Consider the following 26,716-nt stretch of genomic DNA (forward strand, 5'->3'; position numbering starts at 1 on the left):
ATGCAATTTTGTTTGGTGGTTGAAGAACTCACTCTTGGAGGATTTGATTTTCTTAGGGGAGGTATAGTGTAGTTGGAGCTCAGCCCACAATAGAAATCGTGGCAAAGGGGAATGTAGTTACTGTGATGGACCATGGAGCTGGTCTTAGGACTGAGGAGGAAGTGGAAGATCCAATGATGGTTCCTCAGAAAATCATGGATGAGTGGAAACCACAACGCATTGATGAATTGCCTGAAGCTTTCTGCGGTGAGTTACCAAATCTGTTATATCTAAGTTTGCTTTCTTTAAATAGAGTGATGATGTTTGTTTAGCATTGCTAATTTTTTTTTTGGATGGTTGATTTGATTTGATACTCTCAACTCTGAAGGTCTTTAACCTTTGTTAACCAGGTGGTTGGGTTGGATACTTCTCATATGACACTGTACGTTATGTTGAGAAGAAGAAGCTTCCTTTTTCAAATGCTCCAGAGGATGATAGGAGTCTTCCTGATGTTCATTTGGGCCTTTATGATGATGTGATCGTTTTTGATCATGTCGAGAAGGTATATTGTTGTTTGTTCTTAGTGTATTTGCATCTTCCTGCGGATTGTGAATAGTAGAATTTATATAGTTTGTCTTGATTGTGATACCATCCTTGGTAGAGTAATTAACTCTGCTGAATTCCTGTTGATCATAGAAAGCATATGTGATCCACTGGGTGCGGATAGATAAGGATCGTTCTGTTGAAGATAATTTTACTGATGGAATGAATCGGTTGGAATCTCTAACCTCCAGAATTCAAGACCAAAGACCGTGAGTAGATCGTTTTACCAGTCTTTAGATTATAATTTTTGTCTCTTATTTATGCTCATGTGTTTCTTTTGAATTGCAGCCCCAAGATGCCTACTGGTTTCATAAAACTACGCACTCAGCTCTTCGGTCCTAAACTGGAGAAATCAACTATGACGAGTGAGGCGTACAAGGAGGCAGTGGTGGAAGCCAAAGAACATATCTTGTCTGGGGACATCTTTCAGATAGTTCTTAGTCAGAGATTTGAAAGGCGGACATTTGCTGACCCATTTGAGATATATAGAGCTCTTAGGATTGTAAATCCAAGTCCCTACATGGCCTATTTACAGGTATACTCCTTTGTTCCTCTGTTCCTTGCATTTTTCATGAAAATTTATATTACTAATCTGTGGTTACAGGCTAGAGGATGCATATTAGTTGCTTCAAGTCCAGAAATATTGTTACGTTCAAAAAATGTAAGTGTTACCTACTCTCCAAAAACCTTTGGTTCCCTTCATCCCTGAACCCCATCATCTTCATTTACAACTGAATGGATGGCTTAATGTGTGGATTTTTTCTGCTACAGAGGAAAATTACCAATCGCCCCCTTGCTGGAACTGTCAGAAGAGGAAAGACACCTAAAGAAGATCTAATGCTGGAAAAAGAGCTCTTAAGCGATGAAAAACAATGCGCAGAGCATATTATGCTTGTTGATTTGGGAAGGAACGATGTTGGCAAGGTTCATCACTTGACCACTGCTCAACTCTTCTGTCATTTTCAGTCTTTTGGAAGCTAACATGCAGTTTTTAAGCGGTAATCTAACTTGTTGGATATTCTCGTGAACTCAGGTTTCAAAGCCCGGTTCTGTGGAGGTTGAGAAGCTCATGAATATAGAACGGTATTCACATGTCATGCACATTAGCTCCACGGTATACTCCTATTGCAATTTTAGAAACTTTTTAATTCTAAAGTCTTGCCTCAAAGGATTTTTGCATAAGTTTTGTCTTCACTCTAGTAAGTTTGTTAGATATCACAGTCGAATAATGAAATTTTAGAATAGAAGTGGTGTTGAAGCCTAGTTCTGTCTAGACTAGAGAACGCAGGAAATTTAACTTCACTTGTTATGACATGAGCTTAACAATATGCTGTCCAATATCTGTTTGTCTTACAATACATCTCCTTCTTCGCAGGTAAAAGGCGAATTACTAGATAATCTAACAAGCTGGGACGCTCTTAGAGCTGCACTTCCAGTTGGAACCGTCAGTGGAGCCCCAAAGGTTCTCTCTCTCACAAAACCCACAAACTTCTTACACGTTCTTCCCCATACTAAAAAAATCATTTGATACAGGTAAAAGCCATGGAGCTAATAGATAAACTTGAAGTAACAAGGCGTGGTCCTTACAGTGGAGGCTTTGGAGGCATTTCGTTTAATGGAGACATGGACATTGCCTTGGCTCTTAGAACAATGGTCTTCCCAACAAATACCCGTTATGACACATTATACTCTTACAAGCATCCTCAGAGACGTCGAGAGTGGATTGCTCATATCCAGGCTGGAGCTGGGGTTGTTGCAGACAGTAACCCTGATGATGAACATAGAGAGTGTGAGAATAAAGCAGCGGCTTTAGCACGAGCCATCGATCTTGCTGAGTCTTCCTTTCTTGAGTCACCTGAGGAGGTTACCATAGTCACACCTCCTCACATCAACAATGTCTGAGCATAAGCATTCTTGTTTTTCACTTTTGATTTCAGTTTCACTCACTCAAACAGCTGTTTGATTTGTGAGATTGGTTCTTTTGAGTATTAGAATTTAGGACTTTGTCCGAGGTTTTGAGATCTGTCAGGACCAAAAGCTGCTAGATTTATTGGTTCTTTTTTTGTTTAACACTACAGGTTGTAGCAAATATTTACAAAATTATTTCATATGGTCGAACAAATATAGTTGGTCTACTGATTTAAAACGCGATTTCAATCGGTAGCTGTGAAATTTAAGCGTTTGGGAAAATTGAAAATTTTTAAAATTGTTTAACCGCAAAAATGTTACCGGTTTAATCTTTAACCTATTATAGAGTTTTGGACCCCCCAAAACACTTCTTGCGTGACCCGAGAAAACGCAGGGAGCCAGCATAAGCGCGACCGACTTCATTGAAAGAGCGACCAAAACGCAGCGTTTTGATAGTATACAGATACCGAATCAATCAATATACAGATAGACAATTAAAAGCAATAAAGGGAATCGCGCGATTGGGGTCAGTTAGAGAGAGAGACGAACAAGTCGTGGTGAGAAGATTTTAGGAGAAGAAGATGGAGAGTATCTGGCGAATCGCGACGGGCCAAGATCCGAACCGTGAAGATTACGAAGGGATCGAGTTCTGGTCAAACCCGGAGCGTTCTGGTTGGCTGACGAAGCAAGGCGATTACATCAAAACCTGGCGCCGCCGTTGGTTCGTTCTCAAACGAGGGAAGCTTCTCTGGTTCAAAGATCAAGCCGCTGCTGGAATTCGCGGATCTACGCCGCGTGGTGTGATCTCCGTCGGTGATTGTCTCACCGTGAAAGGAGCTGAGGATGTTGTCAACAAGCCTTTCGCGTTTGAGCTGTCTAGTGGTGGCTATACCATGTTCTTCATCGCTGATAACGAGAAGGAGAAAGAAGAGTGGATTAATTCGATTGGAAGGTCGATTGTGCAGCACTCGAGGTCTGTGACTGATTCTGAGGTCCTCGATTACGATCACAGGCGGTGATTTTTTTTTTTTTTTTTACTACTACATGTGTGATTTTGTTGTCGTCTCACTCTCTTGGTCTGCCTTAGGGTTTTCCTGGGATGTAACAATCTCTTATGTCTTTTGAATTATGATGTTATTGTACCTTTTGATCGTGATGTATCTATATATGCCTCTCAAGTTTCAAAACCGATTCTCTCTTTGTTTTGTTTGTGATTCCTCTTATTTGATCGAATCGAATCAGTGAGTTTCTCTTTATATGTGGAACGATCATGATCTCTTTTCTCAACTTTGATTGATTCAACAAGTGTTTTTGTTTGAGAGTCAAAAAGTAGAAGCTTTTTTGGGGTTTATGATGGAAGATTTGGTTTCTGCAATGAGTTAGATCAGTAATGTAGCATTCCTAGAACAAGCCCTGGCTTCAATTGTTTTGGAGATGTGAGATTAATGTATTGAAATGAAGAAAGAGAAAGAGAGAGATGGAGGACAGTAGGTTTGAGCAATGCAGAGCTCATCTTCACACACACACCTAACTGTTGGTCATCTTGTTCCGTTTCTTTCTTGAATTTGTCAGGCGTTTCATTGAGCAGGATGATAGAATCCGTATATCACCATCTTATTGATGAAGCAACAAGGTCAGTCTCATCATCTTCTCCTGCATTTGATGGAGTTACAGTCGAGGGATTCGTTGCTGATATTTTTCTGTCTCACCAATGATTGATGTTGCAAAAGATAGATGCAAGTGTTCCCTTTTTTATGTGTTCTTGACTGCAAATTCCGGGTTCCTAGCTATGATGCAGTATCTGGGAGATGGACATAAGAAAGGTACCTCAGTTTTTGCATAAGAACTGTTGTTGATTCCTGGTTTTGGAAACCCTGTCCCAGCCAAAGTTCTTCTGAGACGGTTATGATGCTGACGCTAAACTTGCTATATTTTTACAAAGGCCAATGGAATCCTAGTGAATACCTCCTTTGGTATTGAGCCTACGTCTCTGAATCATTTTCTTAAAGAACAGAATTACCCCTTCTATTTATGCTGTTGGCCCCATATATAACCCGAAGTCCCATCCTCATCAATATCAGGACCCCGCCCGTTGTGACCAGTCAATCAAATGACTTGATGCTCTTTTGTTCTGTCATCAGCTTTGCTTCTAATTATGTCTGTATTGGTTCCTTACATACCAAGCTGCAAGCTGTGAGTTTCTTTGGTAGCCAATGCTGCATTTCTTCTGTTTTGGAACATTGGGTAGATCTCTTAGCAAGCAGATAATTTAACATCAACAGTTGGATGAGACAATTTCATTGCAAATTCTTTGATACATTGTTATGTTCTGTTGCGGATATTCAGATTTAGCTTGTAAAGTGTTTACTTTACATCCAGGAAAGGACGTGGTTCTCGTGTAATTCGATTACAAGGTTTGTGCAAAAGAGCTTTCTAGATACGGTTTTGGAGCTGTTTAAGAAGGAGTCAGAGCACATTAAGGCATGTCATGCGACAATGGCTGTGGTCTTGTCTACTTGTACAAAGGTACAGAATCTGGAGTTTCTTCTTCCTATTCTATGCAATGTTTGATTTCCGGCCACTCTCCTCAGGGTTTTCGTGGAGTGTAACACTCTTCCTTGCTTAGTTATGCTGTTATTGTACCTTGACGTGATGTCTTTAAGCCTCCACTTCTAGATCAAATGTCCACTTGTATGATCTTTCTCTTTATTCGATTTAGTGAGTTCCTCTTATCTTCCCTTTGGGACAATTTTGTCGTTACCCTCTTGTTCGATTCATGTGAGGTTTAGGAATTTTCTTCTTGATTCTTTTGCTGGCTTTTTATTTATTTATTTACTAATTCCAAAAAAAAAAGGATTAATTTTCCTTAAAAATAGAAAAAGATAAAGGAAATTATACAATACCATAATTAAGAAAATTATAATTCAATTAGTAATCCTGAAAGAAAAAGAATTGTAAAATACTCATTGTAAAATAAACAAATAATTTGTCTCATATATTCGATTCATTAAACCAACGATTTAGGTCACAAAACAAAGAAGAAGAAGAAGAAAAAACCCTAACTAAAACTCGAGAATCTGATTTTAGTTTCTTTTCGGTAGAGAAAAAACATGTCCAGTTCGACGCAGATCGATGCAGCGATCATGGACCCGGCTCCACAAATCAGAGATTTTGTCGATGGAGTGGCATTTGTTGTTGCCAAAGGAGGGTCAATCCATGAGAGTAGTATGAAGGCCTATGAAGAGGGCAATCCAAAATATAGCTTTTTGTGGAGCTCAGACCCTTTACACGCATATTACCAGCGAAGTCTTGCTCAACACCGATCTCAAAATCAAGATGGTGGAGATCAACCTGATGATCATGAGTCTGCACCTGTAGATCAACCTGACGATCATGAGTCTGTACCGGATGCACCTTTCGATCTTGGGTTTCCTCCTCCATATCTTCTTTCACCTATTTTCGAACGTCCTGACTTTGCATTCCCCCCAGAGACGACACCCTAAGATTTGGCTATCATTAAGCTCACAGCCCTGTTTGTGGCGCGGTGGGGGCCGTATTTTTGGCGGGCTTTGATGAAGAGAGTGGAGACGAACCCTCAGTTTGAGTTTCTTAGGGTAACTAGTGGTAAAATGTTATCCTTTTTCCGTGGGCTTGTTGGTATCTACCAAAAAATGTTACACAGTTCTGAAAAGCCTTCTATGGCCACCGTTCTTAAGGTTTTTTTCAAGAAAGTGGAGATGTCTACGGTTGAGTTGCATTCTTTTACGGGTGGTGTCGACTGTTTAGCCTACATGGAGGATCGAGACTATTCTATTGTCATGCCACGACCTGAACGCCTTTCAATGGTTGTTGATCGACTTAAAGATGTGCAGCCTCCACTTGTATCTGATACTCCGTTCAGCGGGTATACACTTGACCGTCTTTTTGAAACGTCGAAGGCAGCAATGGAGATTTGTATTATTAACCTCACAGCACAGTTTGTGGCACGGTATGGGCCGTATTTTTGTCGTGCCTTGAATAAGGCAGCGGATAAGAAGCCTCAGTTTTTGTTTATGAAGCCAACTGATATCCACTATAGTTTTTATAGTGGTCGTGTTAATGCGTATTCCAAAGTATTCATGCGTTTGACGCGGCTGGGTGAGAGGAGGAGGAATTATGTTACGGCGGCAACGGTTCTTGAGGTTTTTTTCCAACGTCTTCAATTGGAGAAGCTGGAGGAGGGAGACGAAATGGCTACGATTGATTTGCATGCTTTTTTGAGTGGTTTTGACTGTCTTGCTGACATGGAGGAGGATGAAGAGTGTGAGTATTCTCATAGGTCACTTACTCATCTAGTACTAGAACGAATTCGGCTTTGTAATGCTCAGCGTCCACTTGTATCCCGGCTTACTGAGAATCAAGGTGGAGTTGAGGATATTCATGAGTGTGACGTCGTGCAACCAGTTCTTGATCATCCTATATGGGATCCACCTCTAAGACGTACCAATCTTGTAATATGTGGACCCCTTGTAAAAGAGCTTACACTCAAGGAGATTGTTATTATTAAGCTCACAGCGCAGTTTGCGGCACGGTATGGGCCTTATTTTTGTCAGGATTTGCTGAAGACAGTGGACAAGAACCCTCAGTTTAAGTTCATGCTTCCACATGATAGGAATTTTGATTTTTATAATGGGCTTGCTGGTGCGTATGCCACTGTATTAAGGCGGTCCAAAAAGCTTAGGAATAGTGATGCTCCTACGGGGACCGTTCTTGAACGTTTTTTCCACTATCTTCAATTGGGGTTGCTCGAGGAGGGAGTGGAGATGGCTATTGATGATTTGCATGCTTTTGTGGGTGGTGTTGACTGTTTTGCCTACATGGAGAATGAAGAGTATTCTTCTAAATTCCCACCACCTGAACCCCTTTCAGTGAGAATGAACCGACTAACACAAATGCAGCCTCCACTGGGATCTCGGCTTGCTGATCAGAACCAAGATGGAGCGCAGGATATTCCAGCTACTCATGAGTGTGTATGTGGTGCACAACTCGGCCTTGGGCCGCCCCCTCCTTTCAGGGATCTGGCATTTGGATTCCTTGAAATGGATACCCCACTCAAGGAGCTTGGTGTTATTAAGTTCACAGCGCAGTTTGTGGCACGGTATGGGTACCATTTTTTACTGGCGTTGATTAAGAGAGAGCGTAAGAACCCTCACTTTGAGTTTTTGAAGCCAACTGGTAGCAGTTCATATATTTGGTTCCATATGCTTTTGAGGGCGTCTTCCAGAGTATTGAGAACTTCTGATCTGGTGAGTAATGCCTCTATAGCGGAGACCTTTATTGAGGTTTTTTTGCAACTTCTTCAATTGGAGAAGCTAGAGGAAGGAGATGAAAAAGCTGTGATTAATTTGCATGCATTTGTGGGTGGTGTTGACTGTTTTGCTGACATGGATGATGAAGAGTATACTGCTTACTTGCCACCACCTGAACACTTTTCAGTGATGATGAACCGACTAACACAAATGCAGACTGTTCATCGTCGGCCTCGTGATCAGCTTGCACCGCCTTCAGCGGGGATGATGCAACCTGCACCGCCTATGCCTGGGATGTCTCCTCGTGTACATGAGGAACCAGAGCCAAAGAGACAAAAGTTTTGACGATTCAACAACACATGTTCCAGAAGACTACTTTTTTTTTTTTTACGTGTGAATACTTTTTTAGTATCCAATTGGTCTTAACTGTACATTTACAATGGAGAATCTTCAGTAGTTAGTGCGACCGTATTTTAATTTTTTTTTCCTCTGGTTTTGACCTTGCGATTTGAGTAACTAAAACACCAAATTCTGAACCATGTCAATGATCGTTGAACTTTTCTTAATTTAGTGATTAATTAAGTTATAATGAAGGTAAAGTAATGAGAGAAAGACTATGAAGGGAAAATGTTGTTGTCAGTTCAATATTGATATGAAAACTCACGAGCCCTTTACTTTTTAGTTCGTATTCTATACTAGAAAATCTGCTAAAATTTGTCTCATGAGATATGACGGTGACATTCCTTGTAAAACTGGCCATCTGCAAATTAGTCAGTTTTGTAAGAGAGCTGCATGTTTTAAAATTTTCTCAAAGGTTTCTTGTGATGTCTTGCGATGGTTTTTCCTGTTGCATGTAGCATGGAATGATGTTGAAAGGGATATGTCACATATCATATGTGTAGACTGTAGAGCAGAAATGAAACAGGTGCTTCCAAATATCTTGCTTATGTATATTCTTTATGAGATTGGTTCTTCTTCAATCTTCACAGGTGTTTAAAATGTTGCCTCGTATTTTAATTGTAGCTTCTGTACTAGTGGGTGATTTTGTATTAGCATTGTAGCTTCACAGTTGCTTATGTAAATTTTATTTTATTTACTTTTATAGGTGATTTGATTTTTTTCACTTATTGTAAAATATTAAATTACTAACTTTGAACACTCAAGCTTTATAATGTGAAAATTTATAAGTTACTAGATTAATTATGACCCGCTCGATGCGCGGATTTTAAAAATATCTACTAAAATAACATTTTAAAAGAATATATTAAGATTTTCTAAAATGAAATATATTTCCAGAACTAAATATATAAATATTTTCTAAGTTTTTAATATACTAATTTATATTTTTATATTTAAAAATTATTATTATAATTATTACAATAATCTAAAGCTATATTATAAGCCACCAAAACTTTTTTCAAACATCAATCATTATGAATAGTATTATTGGAGGTCAAACCCAAGACCAAGCATAGGAGTAGCTAGTCAACCAAGGACCAATATTGTCAAATTTCAAAAACAACTTATTCGTGTTTTATATAAAATTAACCCGTCAAACGTCATCTTATTAGAATCCACGTACAATTTTACTACATGTTTTACCACTAAAAATATGTTCTTACATCCAAAAATATTTTATTGTTAAAGTTTGCTCTTTATCACCACATATAAAATAACTTTGTGAACAAATTAAACTATTTTTTGTTCATTTAATTTTAATTTGAGGTAGTTCATTTTCACCACTAAAATTTGTTTGTGATAGTTTGTGTAACCACTAAAATATTTCTTTAAAATTGTTTACTCAAAAAATATTGTGGATAAAAAGAAAAAAAATATATCTACACGATTGCAATGAATTTATGACCAACCAAATAAAATTTAAAAAAATGAAAGATAGAATTTAATATAATAAAAATAAAGATTCAAAATTATAAGCACGATGATATATGAGTCTTAGATAATTTAGAGATATAAAACTACAAACTAAAAAACAATTTAAAAATACTACAACATTTTAAAAATTAAGAAAAAATATAAATATTGATATTACATATCCTTAACTAAAGAAAAAAATTCAAAATAATATGAAAAGATATTTTAAAATCATCACGAATTTCTAATAAGAAATCAAATTTAACTAAAATCTAAAAATACTACAACGCAACTAAATTAAAATAAAGAAAGAATAAACAAATATTGATAGTTAGTAGATTTTCTTTTTACAATAGAGAACTTTTACTTTTTAATTTTTAGTACATTTAGAATTGACACATGTCAACATCTTATCAATACAAGTAACACATGTCATGATCTTGTTAATGAGTAATTTTGACATCAAGCTTTATATTTTCTAATAAGAAATCAAATTTAACTAAAATCTAAAAGTACTACAACACAACTAAATTAAAATATTTAAAAGAAAGAATAAATAAATATTGATAGTTAGTAGATTTCCTTTTTACAATAGAGAATTTTTACTTTTTAATTTTTAGTTTTTTTTTAATGTTTTGTAAATTTAGAATTGACACATGTCAACATTTTATCAATACAAGTAACACATGTCATGATCTTTTTAATGAGTAATTTTGGCATCAAAGTTTATATAATAAGATATATATAATTATATACTATAATTTTTTTTATTCTATCATAGGAAAAAAAACCAATTCACACCAAAAAAAAATAGGAAAAGAAACCAAAATAAATAATGTTCCTCTTTTAGACTGCTTTTTTATTGTGTGTGGATGATGCATTTTTAATTTTATTATATTTATTCTACAATTGATTCGTTTTTTTTTCCGCAGATGGTAAATTGTTCACTTTATAAATTTTGTGTATATGGGGAATCTAATCTGGAGGCTATTGAATGGACTAAAATTATGAGGACAGGATGATGATATGTGATCAAGTCAGGGGAGTACTATAGAAATAACTCAAACTTTCAGAGGACCGACCAACCAGAATGCAAGAAAGTAGTTTTTTTTGGTCGTGGTTCCGACGCCATTACTAAAAAAGAAGTTTTATCTCCAGCTTGCCAATGGCCACGTCATCACATGTCACCAAGTCGTCAAAATAACTAATTCCTTTGATATGTTTCAATGTTTGTTAGATTGGAGGAGTAAAGATCAGAAAGCTATCTATTGTTTTGTTAAGTTATGAAGAATGCAGAGCTCATCTTCATACCAATACCTAGCGTTGGTCATCTTGTTCCGTTTCTTGAATTGGCTAGGCGTCTCATTGAGCAAGATGATAGGATCCGTATCACAATCCTCTTGATGAAGCTGCAAGGTCAGTCTCATTTAGACACTTATGTTAAGTCAATTGCCTCCTCTCTTCCGTTTGTTAGATTCATTGATGTCCGTGAGTTAGAGGAGAACCTTACGCTTGGAACTACACAATCTGTGGCAGCTTATATATACGATGTTATCGTAAGAAATATCCCTCTAGTGAGAAACATTGTCATGGATATAGTAACTTCTCTTGCATTGGATGGAGTTAACGTCAAGGGAGTGGTTGCTGACTTTTTCTGTCTCCCCATGATTGACGTTGCTAAAGATGCAAGTCTCCCTTTTCATGTGTTCTTGACTACAAATTCAGGGTTCTTAGCTATGATGAAGTATCTAGCAGATCGACATTGTAGAGATACCTCGGTTTTTGTAAAGGATTCTGGAGAAATGTTGTCGATTCCTGGCTTTGTAAACCCTGTTCCAGCTAAAGTTCTGCCTTCAGCTCTATTTCTTGAAGATGGTTATGACGCTTATGTTAAGCTGGCCATATTGTTCACCAATGCTAAGGGAGTCCTAGTGAATACCTCCTTTGATATTGAGCCTTGCTCTGTGAGTCACTTTCATCATGAGCAAAACTACCCTTCTGTTTATGCTGTTGGCCCCATATTTAACCCCAAGGCCCATCCTCATCCGGATCAGGACCTCGCCCGTCGTGACGAGTTGATGAAATGGCTTGATGATCAGCCGGATGCATCGGTTGTATTCCTTTGTTTTGGGAGTATGGGCAAGTTGAAAGGTCCTCTAGTGAAGGAAATAGCACATGGACTTGAGCTATGTCAGTACAGGTTCCTCTGGTCACTACGCACAGAAGAGGTGACAAACGTTGAACTTTTGTTGCCTGAGGGATTCCTTGACCGTCTCGCTGGAAGGGGAAAGATATGCGGTTGGTCTCCTCAGGTGGAGATATTGGCCCATAAGGCAGTGGGAGGTTTTGTGTCTCATTGTGGATGGAACTCAATAGTAGAGAGTTTATGGTTTGGTGTTCCAATAGTGACATGGCCAATGTATGCAGAGCAACAGCTCAATGCATTTCTGATGGTGAAGGAACTGAAGCTCGCAGTGGAGATGAGGCTTGATTACAGGGTACATAGCGATGAACTAGTCAGTGCAACAGAGATCGAGACAGCGGTTCGTTGTGTAATGAACAAGGATAATAATGTTGTTAGGAAGAGAGTGATGGATATCTCCAAGATGGCACGGGAAGCTACGATGAACGGTGGATCTTCGTATTTGGGTATTGAGAAATTCATACAGGACGTGATAGGAACAAAGCCTTAGCCTTTTCTTATCCATAAGCTATATAACTTTGTTATTTTACACTCAAACTTAGTTTTGAATCCGCTGCAAATGAATCTTGTTTTGATTGTTGAATTGACCTTCTTTTGTTGTTCACTACAAGAAAATGAGTCCAATGCCAAAGAAATTTTTCTGGCAAATGCTCTGAATTTATGGCAATAGGAACATTTACCAGAGATTTCCACAAATAAATAGTGTGGCTATAGGGTCGTTACAAAAAATAAACCGTGGCAATATCTGGCAATTTTACCACGAAATGCCACAATGTTATTTTGCGGTAAATTTGTCACGAGCTAACCAAGAACCGGTTCTGGCAACTTTGCCACGAATTGTCACAATATTTTTGTGGTAACTTGTCATGAATATACCAGACAATAAGTTCTGGTTAATTTACCACAAGTTTACCAGTCACACGTTCTGGCAAATTTTGCAACGAATTGTCACATTACTTTTCTGGTGAATTGTTATGAAAGTGTTAGAAATTGATTTCTGGTAAAATTGCCACAAATGACACACAAACAGCTTTAGTGGTAATTAGTCACAAAGCAGCCATGATTTTAGTGTGGTAATGTTGCCAAAGACTGCCACAAAACATTACGTGAAAATTTTACTACGAATTACTAATTGATTATTTTTGGTAAAATTATTTAATGAATTATTGTTCGTTTTAATTTTAATTATTAGTAAACAAATTAATAACATAAATAATCTTAAACATGATATATATATTACAACAAAAAGTTGTTAAAGTACTAATCTTCTGACCAAAGTAAGGCCAGGGACACTCGCCTTTGGAAAATTTGGTGTTTGTATGATACGTGCGTGTTTGTCAAGAAACCTTGTTGTATTTTATTAATGTGTTTCTTAGGTTGTAAGTTACATTGTATTTGAGTATATATATATCATGGTCTCGGATACAGAAGTTGACATAATCATCTAAGAGACCGACATTAACTTATATGGGCTATACAGCCCAATACCCCCCCCCCTTCCCTCAAGGTGGAGTGTGGAGATTACAAACACTGAGCTTGTCCAAAAAATCTTCAAAGTGTTTTTGTCCCAATGCTTTCGTCAAGATGTCCGCGAGCTGAGTAGTAGTGGAGACATGTTGAGTAGCAATGGTACCACGTATAATTTCGTCTCGTATAAAATGACAATCCGTACCAACATGTTTTGTGCGAGCGTGAAAAACGGGATTGGCAGCAAGCATGATCGCAGATAGACTAGAGTAAACAGTAATGGGAGCTGTGACTTGGATACCAAGGAAAGGAAGAAGTTGACGAAGCCAGAGGATTTCACTTACGGTGTCCGCCATGGCTCGGTATTCGGCTTCGGTGGAAGATCGAGAAACAACATCCTGTTTTCTTGTCTTCCAAGACAGAGGAGAACCACCGAGCTGTATAAAATAACTAGTCAAAGAACGACGAGAAGAAGGACATTTCGCATGATCCGAATCACACCATGCTGTTAACGTAAGAGGCTTATTAGCTCGAAGAAGAATGCCTTGACCTGGACTATTCTTTAAGTAACACACTACACGAAGAGCGGCGTCCCAATGGGCCTGTTGAGGAGAAGCCATGAAATGGGAGAGGATATGGATGGCATAAGATAGTTCTGGACGCGTGTTACCAAGATAGATCAAGCGACCAATAAGACGGCGATATCGTGTAGGTTCCGGAAACAGAGACCCTTTGGCATAAGCGAGCTTGTGATATTGTTCCAACGGAAAAGTGGTTGGTCGAACACCTAGAAGACCTGTTTCAGCAATGATGTCGAGAGCATACTTCCGCTGACAAAGATAAATGCCAGACGGACTTCGAGCGACTTCGAGATCCAAGAAATAACGCAGAACACCCAAATTCTTCATGTGAAAACAAGAACTCAAATAGTGTTTCAACTTGTTGACGACATGAATCGAACTCCCAGTGATAATCAAGTCGTCAACATAAACCAAGACGTGAAGACGGGCAGTATTAGTAGCCAAGACAAACAAAGAGTAGTCGGAGTAGTCTTGAACAAACCCAAAAATTTTCATGGCTTCAACTAGCTTAGCAAACCAACAACGTGGAGCTTGCTTTAACCCATAGAGAGACTTGCGAAGACGACACACCTTATTCGGATCACCCGTACGGAAACCAGGAAAAAACTTCATGTAAACCTCTTCATCAAGGTCACCATGTAGAAAAGCATTATGAACATCCATTTGATGGACCCCCCAATCTAAGGATGCTGCTTGTTGGAGAAAAGCCCGAATAGTGATCATCTTGGCCGAGCAAAAGTCTCGGAGTAATTGATTCCTTCTTCCTGGTTATTGCCAAGGACTACAACACGTGCTTTGTGACGCTGAAGCGTACCATCAGCATTGAACTTCAAACGAAAAACCCATTTACAACCAATAGCGTGCTTTCCTGGAGGAAGATCTTCAACTGTACAGGTCTGAAGAGCTTCTAAGGCTTCTATTTCATGACCGCAAATCGCCAATTTTCATCAAGAATAGCCTCATTGTAGGTCTTGGATTCCTAGCCAGATGTAATGGCGAATAAGAAAGCTTGATAAGTCTTCGAAAATTGAGAACTAGAGACATAGTTGTCAATTGGATAAGGTGTCACGGAGGGTGGAGGCGAGTAGATCAAAGAGGTGACATTGTCCGCTAGTTTCACAGGTGGTCGTTTTGTGCGATGGCCAAACCCGAGCTGTTCTGGTGTCGGAGTAATCTCGGTGGAAACGGACGAAGACGTAGGGACAAGTTGTTGAGAGGTGTTGGTTGCAGGAGTAGGAGAAGCATTAACAGAGTTTGGTGCTTCGGTTGAGGCAAACGTAGTAGTGTCTGAAACAGAGTCAGGTTCTGACGCAAGAACTGGTGTGTCAGAGGAGGGATGTGTTGAGTCCACAGTCGCAGGTGGGATGGATTCTGATTGAGGAACCTCCGGTGAAATGACTGCTGAAGATAACACAGGTTGCTCGTCAAAGAAATTCGGAGATGAGTCAGCAAGAGGAAAAAGGGACGATGGAAACAAACTAAAGAGAGGTGAAGTAGTTTCATCATCGACAAACGGAAATCTCTTTTCACGAAAAACAATGTCTCGAGAAACAGAGACAACACCTGTCTCAAGGTTGTAAACACGCCAACCCTTTTTGCCAAACGGATAACCAATGAAGATCGATTTAGTACCCCTTGTTGCAAACTTGTCACCACCGTGTTTTTGGTTGTGAACGTAACAGAGACAACCAAACACACGCATATGGTTCATTGGCGGAGGTCGGTTGTAGATAAGCTCTAAAGGAGTTTTACCATCAAGAATCTGTGTAGGAGTGTGGTTGATAAGGTAGCCAGCCGTTAACGCACAATAACCCCAGAACTCTATTGGGAGATTAGCGTGAAACCGAAGAGCACGAGCGACATTCAAGATATGACGATTTTTACGTTCGACGCGGCCGTTTTGTTGCGGTGTGCCAACACAAGCAGTTTCGTGGATAATGCCTCGTTGGGCAAAATAATCTTTGAGGCAAATGAATTCGGAGCCATTATCACTGCGAATTGTTTTCACTTGAGCACAAAATTGTCGTTCAACAAGAGCCAAAATTTTTTTAAGATGAGTAGGTGTGTCTATCTTTGAAGGTAGAAGATAAATCCAAACTGCGCGGAAATAATCATCAAGAATAGTAAGAAAGTACCGAGAACCATAGATGGCTGAAGTACGATACGGTCTCCAAAGATCGCAATGGATTAGTTCAAAAGCAATACTCGTCTTATTATAACTTAAAGGAAAAGACTCTCTTGTCTGTTTTGCTCGAATACAAACATCACAGGACGTTGAATCAAATTTATTTTTAGAATCCAAAAACTGCAACATATCTAAAACAGTAGAAGAGAGATGTCCCAAACGAGAATTCCAAACTACTGTAGACGTAGAATCCACATGATGAACAGCAGCTGCAACCTCCACTCTTTTAAAAAAATAAAGACCTTGTTGTTCCTCACCCGCATCAATCAGCGTCTTCGTGATGCGATCCTGAATAATACACAGCCGATCAGTAATTTGGAAAACACAACCGCGCTCTCTAGTCAACTGAGAAACAGAGATAAGATGACACTTCAACTCATCAACAAAGAAAACATTGTGAAGACTTAATGAAGAACCAAACACCACACGGCCGATCTTAGTAGAAGAGGTGAAACGACCATCAGGAAGCTTGATAATAACCGGTGCCATATCACAAACATCAACCAAATATTCAAGAGAACCTGTCATGTGGTTATAGGCACCAGTATCGATAATCCAGGATTCAAAAAAATACATACCCGTGGGAGGGTTAGCCGAGCGAGATTTCTTTTCAGCAAGAATGTTCTGTAGAAGCTTCCAATCATCGTTACTTAAACCACTAAGACCAATACGATCAGCTGATGTTAAAGGTGAGGTATTGTTGACCGTAGCAGTGTGAAAAACAGGGTGATGTGAAGGTTGCAGTGTAGAGATAGTATTCACATGAGCTGAAGTTGTGCCTTGGCCAAACATTGAGCCCACAAATGTAGTCGTGACACCACGAGCCGAAGATCCGGAAGCAGTGCCGCTGTTACCTCCAGGCTTAGGACGAAGAGATTTGTCATTCCACCATTCTGGATAACCAATTTTCTTGAAGCAGTTTTCTCCGAGATGACCAGTGCGACCACATACGTTACAGATCGAAGAAGTTTTGTTCACGAAAGGTTTTCTTGGAACATTGGTCTGAACCGCAAAGCTTACACCGTCGGACCGTTCTTCATGTATGCGACTCGAAAGCTTTGATTCCTCATCTTGAATCAAAGTGTTATATGCTTCTTCGAGACTCGGTAGAGGGACCCGAGAGAGCAGAGATGATTTAACGGCGTCGTACAAGGTATCGTCGAGACCCATGAGAAACTGATGAAGTTTGTCTTCCTCACGCTCTCGACGTACTTCCTCCATAGTTTTAGCTTTCTGATAATCAGCAAGATTTCCCCACAACTTAGTCAGTTTACCATAAGAAGATTCAATAGTAAGACCTTTTTGTCGACAGTTAGCCAGTTCTGTCTTGAGACGTTGAACTCGTTGTCCGTTCTTCACACCAAACCGTTTCTGAACATGAGTCCAGAGTTCATGAGAGTTATTGAGGTGAGACAGCGAGGAGGAGAGACTTTCTTCAATGGTAAGTTTGATCCAGGACACCACCAGTCCATTGTTTGCGATCCAGTCTTCAAAATCAACATCGTCTTCCAGTGGTTGAGGTATAGATCCGTTGACGAAGCCAAATTTTTTTCCGGACCTGGAGAGCAAGTTTAAGATTGTTTGCCCATTCATCATAGTTTGAACCTCGTAACAGAGGTTTGGAGATTAAAGTTCCGGGATTATCACCGGAAGTTAAATCATATGGTGATATGGTTCGACGAGATTCAGGACGGGATGGGGTTATTGCTGTTGTGAGAGCCGATGACGTAGATGGTGAAGTCGACATCGGTGAAGAGAGAAACGGAAAATTTTGAGAAACGAAGAAAAGTGTTTGTGCGGAATTTTAGATCACAAGATCGAACACCTAAGACCTCTTTGAAGTTTTAGGTCTTAAGGCTCTGATACCATGTCAAGAAACCTTGTTGTATTGTATTAATGTGTTTCTTAGGTTGTAAGTCACATTGTGTTTGAGTATATATATGTCATGGTCTCAGATACAGAAGTTGACCTAATCATCTAAGAGACCGCATTAACTTATATGGGCTATACAGCCCAATAGTCTTTTAACGATCATTGAGTCATGCAAGTAACAAATTTGACAAATTTATTTTTATAAAACATTTTATTGCAATATCTTCTAGAACAACATAGCAAAGGAAGACTTTATCAATTAACGAACAAGAAACAGCAAAAGAAATCTGGAGTTTGTGTAACCTAACATATATGTAAGAAAAATGACATTAGAACTGCCGAATTATTCATCCTTCATGTATTTCGTGGATCACCTATTTATAGATACATTGATTGTAACTAGGGTCCGTGGAAGTGAGTATGCCACTATTTGGGAAATAGAACAGACATGCCTCGTTGGTTCGGCCATGGCTTTGATAATAATCGTTCATCAAATATGATGCATGGCTTATTGTAGTATTGGGTTTAAAACATGCTCCACTCGGTAGGATTGGTCTACAATCAATCCCATTACTACACGCAAAATTGATGTTATCTTCTAGCTGCTCATCCTTGGCCGTCTGTTTTGACACACACCACTGTTTTGAGCTTGCCACGGGAAGGTGGTTGATCATGATGGATGATAGGAGGATTGCGATGAGCGACAACAACGGCGAAATGTTTGCCATCTCTTAAAAAAAACAAAATAAATCTATAAGCTGTTTGGTATAGTGAAGTGATGATTTCTTATGTGGTTTATATTTATACTAGAGGAATGTACGAAAGAAAAGGAAATAATAAATATGTGACATAAAAGACTTTGTTGTACATAACAAATGAGAAAGATTTGTAAATAGTAACGTAGGATTGAAGAGGAACGATGCCGAAGATACTAGGCTTTGTTTCTTGTTTTACTCTGTTACTACTGTTATGTTTTTTCCCTTGGTTGTTCTTGCAACATTCCTGTTCCCTTCTTATTAATTCATGAGTTAAAAAAAAAAATAGTAACGTAGGAAGAAAAAAACGGAAGATGAGATAATGAGGTGTATACATTTATACATAAATAAGGAAGATTTGTAGGAGATGTCGTCCGTCTACCAAATCTTCCCTTTACATATATGTATACTCTAATAAATTCGAACGTTATTCAAAGGGTTATACAGTATATTTTAGATGCATATGTGAGTATTGTAAATTAAACTCTTTCCTTTTTTTGTCAAATAAATCTTCCCTTTACTTATATGAATACTCTAATTATCAAATTAACTTCAAATTAAATAGTTACATATTACCTTACATGAGTGTTTGTAAAAGTATAAATCTTCCTTCACATAGATGGATATATTTTAATAAACTCAAATGATATTCATCGTTGACAAAAAAAAAAGAGAAAAATGATATTCATCAAAATTTCCTTTTAAAATTTTGTCCTCTGTTTGAATAAATTTTTTAAAAAGGAAGGATAATATAATTTTTTGTCAAATGGAATATAAATCACTAACCAAACCATACCGTTACAGTTGCAAGTAAGCAGTTTGGTCATTTTTCAACACTACCGTTTGACGTTTTAAGAAGATACATATTGAAAGCCATAAATATATAATTTTCTAAGTTTATTCCAAAAACTCAAAAGATACAAGGCCTAAGACTTATTTTTTCTTTTCCTCGGTGATCATGTGGACGAAGAGGATGATCGGTCAGCTTAGGACATTATGTACGAAACAAAATCTGCAGCAAAAGTAAATACAAGAAATTTGGAGACTTCATCTTATCAACTCGATCGAGACTTTCGAAGTTTGTAGGGGTGCGTCTATCTTCACGAGCTGACGCCTCAGAACGTATTTTGTCAAAAAATTCTTCCTCTTTTTTTTTGGTCTAATAAAGTCAATTTAAAGAGTTATATATTAGATATCTAGGTGAGTATTGTAAATTATAAATCCTACCTAATATATATATATATATATACTAGGATTTAAACCGTGATACACCACATGATAATTTTTTTAGTTTATATATCTAATTTTATGATTTTATATTATAATTGATAAATTTTCTTTGGTTTTTAATATAGATGATGCAGTGTTATATATATTTTACTGTATTGGCAATAAAAAGTTATTTTATTTTGCAATAAAACCAGCTATCATGAACTTGCTTTTTGGTATTAGATGCATATAATTAAGAGTGGAGATTATTTTGTTAAATCAGGGTATTGGCTTAATTGTCAGGTAAATGAAAAGGAGGTGTTGCACGATGCGTTTTAGCAAAGTCGGATTAAGTCGATTGGAATGAAAGTTGATGCTCTTTGTCATGTCTATGGTATAGAAGGAGAAACTGTAAACCATGTTCTTTCCAGTTGAAAGGTAAGTATGAGCCCTTTCAAACTTTCCGTCTCCTAGAGATGGTATTATAAGCTTCTCAATTTTTGACAATATGCATCATATGAAATGTTGGGGTGTCTTGGTCTTAAAAGAAACAGGTTATTGCTGGTGCTTGAATTTTGTGACATGAGAATGATATTTTCTTTGCACATAGTCGTAGAGTACGTATTTAGTAACACCTGACAGCCTTAACGAAACACAACTGCATTTCTTTGTTGTGGGTGGTGGGGATCGGAGTATGTGTAGTATTAAGGTCTAGAGATTTCTTAGAAATGGACACATGACACTCGTGATATAGTTGGGGCAGTTCAAAACATCAATATATGTGGCATGCTATTCTTTATGATCTCTTGTTGATATGAAAACCCATACAAACTTGTTAAGGTAATTAGTATGTATCCTAAAAACCAAAATTAAATCAAGTTTTTAATTAGAAACTAAGGCTGCTCTCACAGTGAGTTAACTAAAACCGCATCAAATTGGATCCAAATAGATGATTAATTAATTTTGATTTTGCTTACTTTTATTTAAGAAATCTATAAACTCACACCAAATAAACTAATAAAATTGAAAATTGCTTGGAAAAAAACTTGTATTATTTTGAACTACATGAAACTAGCATTTGATTGAATCAACATTAGATTGTATATGTTCTTATGATGATAAAAATCCATTCAAGAAACAAAAAAAATCACCATCTATGTATCTTATAGTCATCAAAACATGAACATAATTAAATGTGTGTGTAATATGTGACAAACTAATATTATTTTAATATAGTAGGTAATATGTGATAAATTAATTTTATTATATTTCTCTAACCTTAAAATGTTTACATAATGTTTACACTTTTCACAATTCTTTTCTCATACTTCTCTATTCTTTTTCCAAGTTTAGATCGATCCATCGATTCTTTTTATATATTTGTATCATATTTAAATGATGTTAAAATAACTTGCATCACTTAAATAAATGATTTACATTTTATCAATTCAAATAATTTGCATCGATTGAAATGAATATTTGTTACAATTAGAGATATTTATATTCATTTACATCACTTACAAAAAATTGTTGCAAGTAATACATTATTTTATTAAATTGATATAAAATATTTGTATCAGTTATCAAAACTAATGTAAAGTATTTATATAATTTTAGAAAACTGTTGTTACAACTAATATTATAATAAATAATATGAAAATAATTTTCTGTAAAATAATATTTAATTATTTATATCTTTCAATCATTTTTTAAAAATATTCATCTGATAAAAATTATTTATATTATATTTATGTTGGGTCCCAGTTGGTTGTTATCCCTACAAAAGATGGATTAACATGAAGTAAATATATATAGAAGCAATTAGGAGAACTTTGTTTTGCCCGTGTCGATGTGGGATACAAGCTGTTTGAATTTTTTTTTTTTTTTGTCAGTTTTGATTTTAGTTTTAATTGATTAAAGAATATAACTTAATTATTTTTTTATTTTTTCTTTGTTTTAAGTTTTTGAACTACGAGTCTTATTTTTGAAAAACAAAAAGAACTAAATATTTTAAAATTTTATATTTGGAGTTTTTAAAAATAAAATAAAAAAATTTGCTCAACACTTTTCATACTAAAAATAAAAAATAGAGAATAATGAAATCAAATTATATATATAGATATAGTTTAATCGACAAAACTTAAGATAAAAAAATAACGTATGTTTATCCAATTACTTTTTTTTCTTGAAATATATGTATTGCTAACATCATTTATAAAAGGGAGATGATGTAAAACTTATATCTGTGGATATAAATTAATAAATACATCAATTATTAAGTGAAGTAAATTTATATATTTGTATTAATATTTTTAAAGTGATGTAAACGATTTAGATTTACATTAGTTATAATGAAATGATGTTATACGAATCAATAATAGTATCGATTATTGTAATTGATGTTAATATATAATTTTTATATCAGTTATTAAAAGTAATTTAAAACAATATCATTCATGAAAATATGTCTAAACAAGGAAGATTCATGTTTAATAAGAGATGGGATGCCAAGCCGGAGTTTGTAGATGTCATTAAAGAAGGTTGGCGACATGGTGAGCTTACTGGTCAGATCTCATTGATGCATAGGATTGCAGACTGCAGAAGACGGATCTCGCAGTGGAAACGTAACACCAACCAAAATTCTCGAGATCGTCTAGTTCAACTGCGCACAAAACTTGATGAGGAAGGAAGCAAACGACAGCCGGACCTCATGTTATTAAAGACTCTATGGTGGGAGCTAGCGGAAGCTTATCGAGAAGAGGAGCTGTTTTGGAAGCAGCTAAGTAAGGAACGATGGTTACGGGTGATAATAATACAAGATTCTTTCATGGCAGTGTACAGCGACGACGGGTGCAGAATAAAATTCTTTCACTCCTTGACACCAATGGCATTGAACAGTTCTCAGAAGGATCAAAGGGAGAGGTTGCAGTGGAGTACTTTAATAGAATGTTCACGAGCTCCAACCCAGAGAACATATCCGAAGCCATTGGAAGTATGCTTCCCCGCGTCACAGATCAGATGAACAACGATCTTATCAAGCCGGTAACGGGTAAAGAGATCAAAATAGCTGCCTTTAGTATCATAGGAGAAAGTACACCAGGAGCGGATGGAATGTCAGGTCACTTCTATCAAGCATATTGGGATATTGTTGGGCCTCAAGTCATTGCAGAGGTTCAACAGTTTTTTGATTCGGGTTCTCTCCCTTCGTAATGGAACTTCACTCAGATCTGCTTGATACCTAAGAAACCTAATCCATCGAAAATGTCTGAACTTCAACCAATCATTTTATGCTCCGTTATCTACAAGATAGTCTCCAAGGTACTTTGCAACAGGCTTAAGAAGTTTCTCCCTGACATTGTGTCGGAGACGAAAGGAGCTTTTGTCTCTGGCAGGCTTATCTCTGACAATATTTTGTTGGCACATGAGATGGTCCATGCTTTGAGAACAAATCCTCATTGTGATGAGGACTTTATGGCCATCAAAACGGACATGTCAAAAGCGTAGTGGCAGTTCCTAGAAGAATTACTCATTCGGTTGGGATTTCATATCAAATGGGTACACTGGATTATGAGCTGCGTCACCTCTGTTTCATATTCAGTACTTGTCAATGGAGCACCTTATGGATATATTAAACCAGGAAGAGGGATTCGTCAGGGTGATCCTCTATCACCCTTCTTATTCATTTTGTGTGCTGAGGCATTAGTACATATAATGAATAAAGCAGAGCTGGAAGGTCGGATAACAGAGATGAAACTTACCCCCGATTGTCCTTCAGTTCAACATTTGCTTTTTGCTGACGATAGCTTCTTCTTGTGCCAAGCTACACTACCTGAATGTGCGAACTTTTTGGATTGTTTAAAGGTGTATGGCGATGCTTCTGGACAGGAGATCAACTTTCAGAAGTCCACCATTACCTTCGGTAAGAAGATTGACCCATATATGCGACGTCTGATTGGTGTATTCACTGGCATAGAACAAGAAGGAGGAGATGGAAAATACTTGGGCTTACCTGAGTGTTTCAATTCAGTGGATCTAAAAGGGACCTCCTCAACTACATCACAGACAGACTGAAGTCGAGACTTAGCGGATGGTATGAAAAAACATTATCTCTGGGAGGTAAGGAAGTTTTGCTAAAAGCAGTGGCACTGGCGCTTCCAGTTTATGCTATGTCCTGCTTTCGATTGACTAAACATCAATGCAAACAACTTACTAGTGCTATGGCTAAGTTTTGGTGGAATGAGAGTGAAGATAAACACAAAATGCATTGGGTCTCATGGGAGAAATTGTGCCAAGCTAAACATCGTGGAGGCCTTGGCTTTCGGGATATAGGACGTTTCAACCAGGCACTTCTTGCAAAGCAAGCTTGGCGTATTCTTGACTCCCCAGAATCATTGCTGGCTAGAGTTTAAAAATCCAAATATTTTGCTGGAAAATGTTTTCTTGAGGCGAGAATTGGATATCGTCCATCATAGGCTTGGCGAAGCATTTTGTTTGGCAGGGAACTTCTAGAGCGTGGTCTTATGAAGTTGGTTGGGGATGGCAAGGACACCTGTGTTTGGTTGGATAAGTGGGTTATGGATGATGTTCCACGACGACCTTTTAATAGGGAGATGACATTTGATTTAAACTTGAGAGTGTCTTCTCTTATAACTCCATCTGGGGAGTGGAATGATCATTTGCTGCAAGAAATGTTCCCACCATGCGATGTTACGCGTATTAAATCTTTCCCTCCAGAACAGAGTCTTCAAGATCGCAGTATATGGGCTTTTACGAGAGATGGGAGATACTCTGTTAAGAGTGGTCACTGGTTGCTAGTGAAGGAAATGGAGATCACCAATCCTATTCCAGAGGGGGAACTTAATCTAAATCTATTAAAAGCCAGGATATGGGGAATTTTCACAGAGCCAAAGATAAGTATGTTCTTATGGAGAGCTTTGTCTTGAGCATTAGCAGTTGCAGAGTGTTTGCGAACTCATGGATTGCAGGTTAACCCACTCTGTCAGGAATGCCATGTGGAGGAGGAGACAATTTCTCATGTACTTTTTGGTTGTATTCTGGCAAAGGATGTTTGGTCTGAAGTTCAGATTACATTACCCCAAGATGGATTGTCAAGCTCGATTGCAGAGAATATCAACCATGTTTTGGACCAGATGGATCAGTCCTCACCACAGGAACATATTAGGAATACGATACCTTGGATTATTTGGGGCACATGGAAAGCTAGGAATGCAGCCATTTTTGCGGGTAGAGATCATGATCACCATATTCTCCTTGCCACAGCATTTGCAGAATCTAAGGAATGGATTAAGCAACAGCAATTGGTGTCTCAGTCGATGATGAATCCAGGTGCATCTACCAGATCTCCAGCTCACCGTTGGGTTAAACCGGCTCCAGGTATGCTGAAATGCAATATTCACGCTACGTGGTTGACTGATACTTTTTATTGCGGTGGTGCATGGATACTACGAGATCACATGGAGAATGTTAAATATCATGCTAGAGATGCCTTTACCCCAAGAACAAATCGTATATCGGCTGAACTACTATGCATATTATGGTGTTTGCAAAGCTTGCACGAGTTGCATATATCTTCATGTGAAATATGGACGGATTGTCAGTCGACATTAGCAGCGATAGAGACGCCTTTGGAATGGCCGAAATACCGCTCAGAGGTGGAGAAGATCATTGGAGTAGTCCGGGTGATGAGAGGAGTGTCCTTTAAACTCTCGTCACTGAAAGCCAATGCTTTGACTAGGGAGATTGCTTCAAGTGTTACACGAGATGGGCGGCTCAGGTCTTATCTTGCGTTGGGAGGCCCGGCTTGGCTTCATAATCGGATCATGGAAGAGCAGAGAGTATAGTTGAAGTTTTATTATCGAAGTTTATCTCCTTTATACGTATTGCTGCATCAATTCAATTCTTTTGTCGAACATTTTTCTTTCAATATGAATCAGAGTTAAAAAAAAATCAATATCATTTAGTTTTGTGATACTATTTACGTAATACAATACGTCTGTTTTTTGTAGTATATATATATATATATGTTTGAAGATTGGTTATATATTTTTCTTTGGTAGATTTGATAACTTATTTTAGAAATATGCGACCAAGTACAACGTACAAGATGGAGTGATGAAATAAGCTATGCCATTTTTTAAACAAGCTTTTGGTGCCTTTGTGATCATGAAAGTGTTCCTCTTACCTCCCCTTAATTTTGTTTTTATGTCTTTCAACTAATCAATGTAAAATAATACTTAAAGAACATTTTTTTTTGCTTATTGTTTTGCTTTTTTGTTGCTTATTTTTTTATTATGATCTTGATGAAAATCATTGCGTTTACCATCGATGTTGGTTTTAATTAAGTCCCTATTCTATTGTATTGAGTGCAATTACGGGCCAGTAATGGAGGCAAAATATTTGTTCTTAGCGTCATAAATATTTTATTTTTACTGTTTTGTTGCATCTCCTTTCATTTTGATGGAAACAAAAAAAGAAAAGAGTTAACGGTAGAACTATGGTGTAATTAGGTTTTGTGTTAAAAAAGTATATTAAGTTTTCATTTAATAATAAAATAATAAGTGTACCCTAGTTTAATAGGCATATAGATGTATATTATATATTGATTTGGCTAACACTTTAAATTTCTTTATTGGACTATTTGGATATATATTTTGGGTCTATTAGTGACTCACATCAACCATTAAAAAAAAAAATTAAAAAATTGGTTTGTAATAGTAATATAAGAAAAAATGTAAGATATATCGTTCTACCAAATATTTCCATCTATGTGAGTA

General features: G+C 37.4%; 5 protein-coding genes across 5 annotated transcripts in view; 3 read left to right on the forward strand and 2 right to left on the reverse strand.

The window, feature by feature from the left end:
* Nucleotides 1-2,704, forward strand: part of LOC104749915 (anthranilate synthase alpha subunit 2, chloroplastic) — a 4,244-nt gene extending 1,540 nt beyond the window's left edge. Inside the window, exons 5-11 of the mRNA XM_010471627.2 lie at nucleotides 676-791; nucleotides 871-1,117; nucleotides 1,187-1,243; nucleotides 1,354-1,506; nucleotides 1,616-1,696; nucleotides 1,958-2,044; nucleotides 2,116-2,704. Coding sequence (XP_010469929.1) covers nucleotides 676-791; nucleotides 871-1,117; nucleotides 1,187-1,243; nucleotides 1,354-1,506; nucleotides 1,616-1,696; nucleotides 1,958-2,044; nucleotides 2,116-2,484 — 1,110 coding nt within the window. The 3' untranslated portion in view covers nucleotides 2,485-2,704. The remainder of the gene's footprint in view (nucleotides 1-675; nucleotides 792-870; nucleotides 1,118-1,186; nucleotides 1,244-1,353; nucleotides 1,507-1,615; nucleotides 1,697-1,957; nucleotides 2,045-2,115) is intronic.
* On the forward strand, nucleotides 2,987-3,696 carry LOC104749916 (pleckstrin homology domain-containing protein 1-like). The gene has a single exon (XM_010471628.2). The coding sequence runs from the start codon at nucleotides 3,072-3,074 to the stop codon at nucleotides 3,507-3,509; it is 438 nt and encodes a 145-aa protein (XP_010469930.1). The 5' UTR covers nucleotides 2,987-3,071; the 3' UTR covers nucleotides 3,510-3,696.
* On the forward strand, nucleotides 10,934-12,343 carry LOC104753408 (UDP-glycosyltransferase 71D1-like). The gene has a single exon (XM_010475667.1). The coding sequence runs from the start codon at nucleotides 10,934-10,936 to the stop codon at nucleotides 12,341-12,343; it is 1,410 nt and encodes a 469-aa protein (XP_010473969.1).
* LOC109129447 (uncharacterized mitochondrial protein AtMg00810-like) lies at nucleotides 13,356-14,564 on the reverse strand. Its single transcript, XM_019237697.1, has one exon. The coding sequence runs from the start codon at nucleotides 14,562-14,564 to the stop codon at nucleotides 13,356-13,358; it is 1,209 nt and encodes a 402-aa protein (XP_019093242.1).
* LOC104753409 (major pollen allergen Ole e 10-like) lies at nucleotides 18,333-18,704 on the reverse strand. Its single transcript, XM_010475668.1, has one exon. The coding sequence runs from the start codon at nucleotides 18,684-18,686 to the stop codon at nucleotides 18,333-18,335; it is 354 nt and encodes a 117-aa protein (XP_010473970.1). The 5' UTR covers nucleotides 18,687-18,704.

This window comes from Camelina sativa, chromosome 16 (assembly GCF_000633955.1).
Source record: "Camelina sativa cultivar DH55 chromosome 16, Cs, whole genome shotgun sequence".
NCBI classification, from domain to species: Eukaryota; Viridiplantae; Streptophyta; class Magnoliopsida; order Brassicales; family Brassicaceae; genus Camelina; species Camelina sativa.

Coding starts and splice junctions, on each gene's coding strand:
- LOC109129447 (XM_019237697.1), bottom strand. CDS start 14,564: ATGGATGTTCATAATGCTTTTCTACATGGTGACCTTGATGAAGAGGTT.
- LOC104753408 (XM_010475667.1), top strand. CDS start 10,934: ATGAAGAATGCAGAGCTCATCTTCATACCAATACCTAGCGTTGGTCAT.
- LOC104749916 (XM_010471628.2), top strand. CDS start 3,072: ATGGAGAGTATCTGGCGAATCGCGACGGGCCAAGATCCGAACCGTGAA.
- LOC104753409 (XM_010475668.1), bottom strand. CDS start 18,686: ATGGCAAACATTTCGCCGTTGTTGTCGCTCATCGCAATCCTCCTATCA.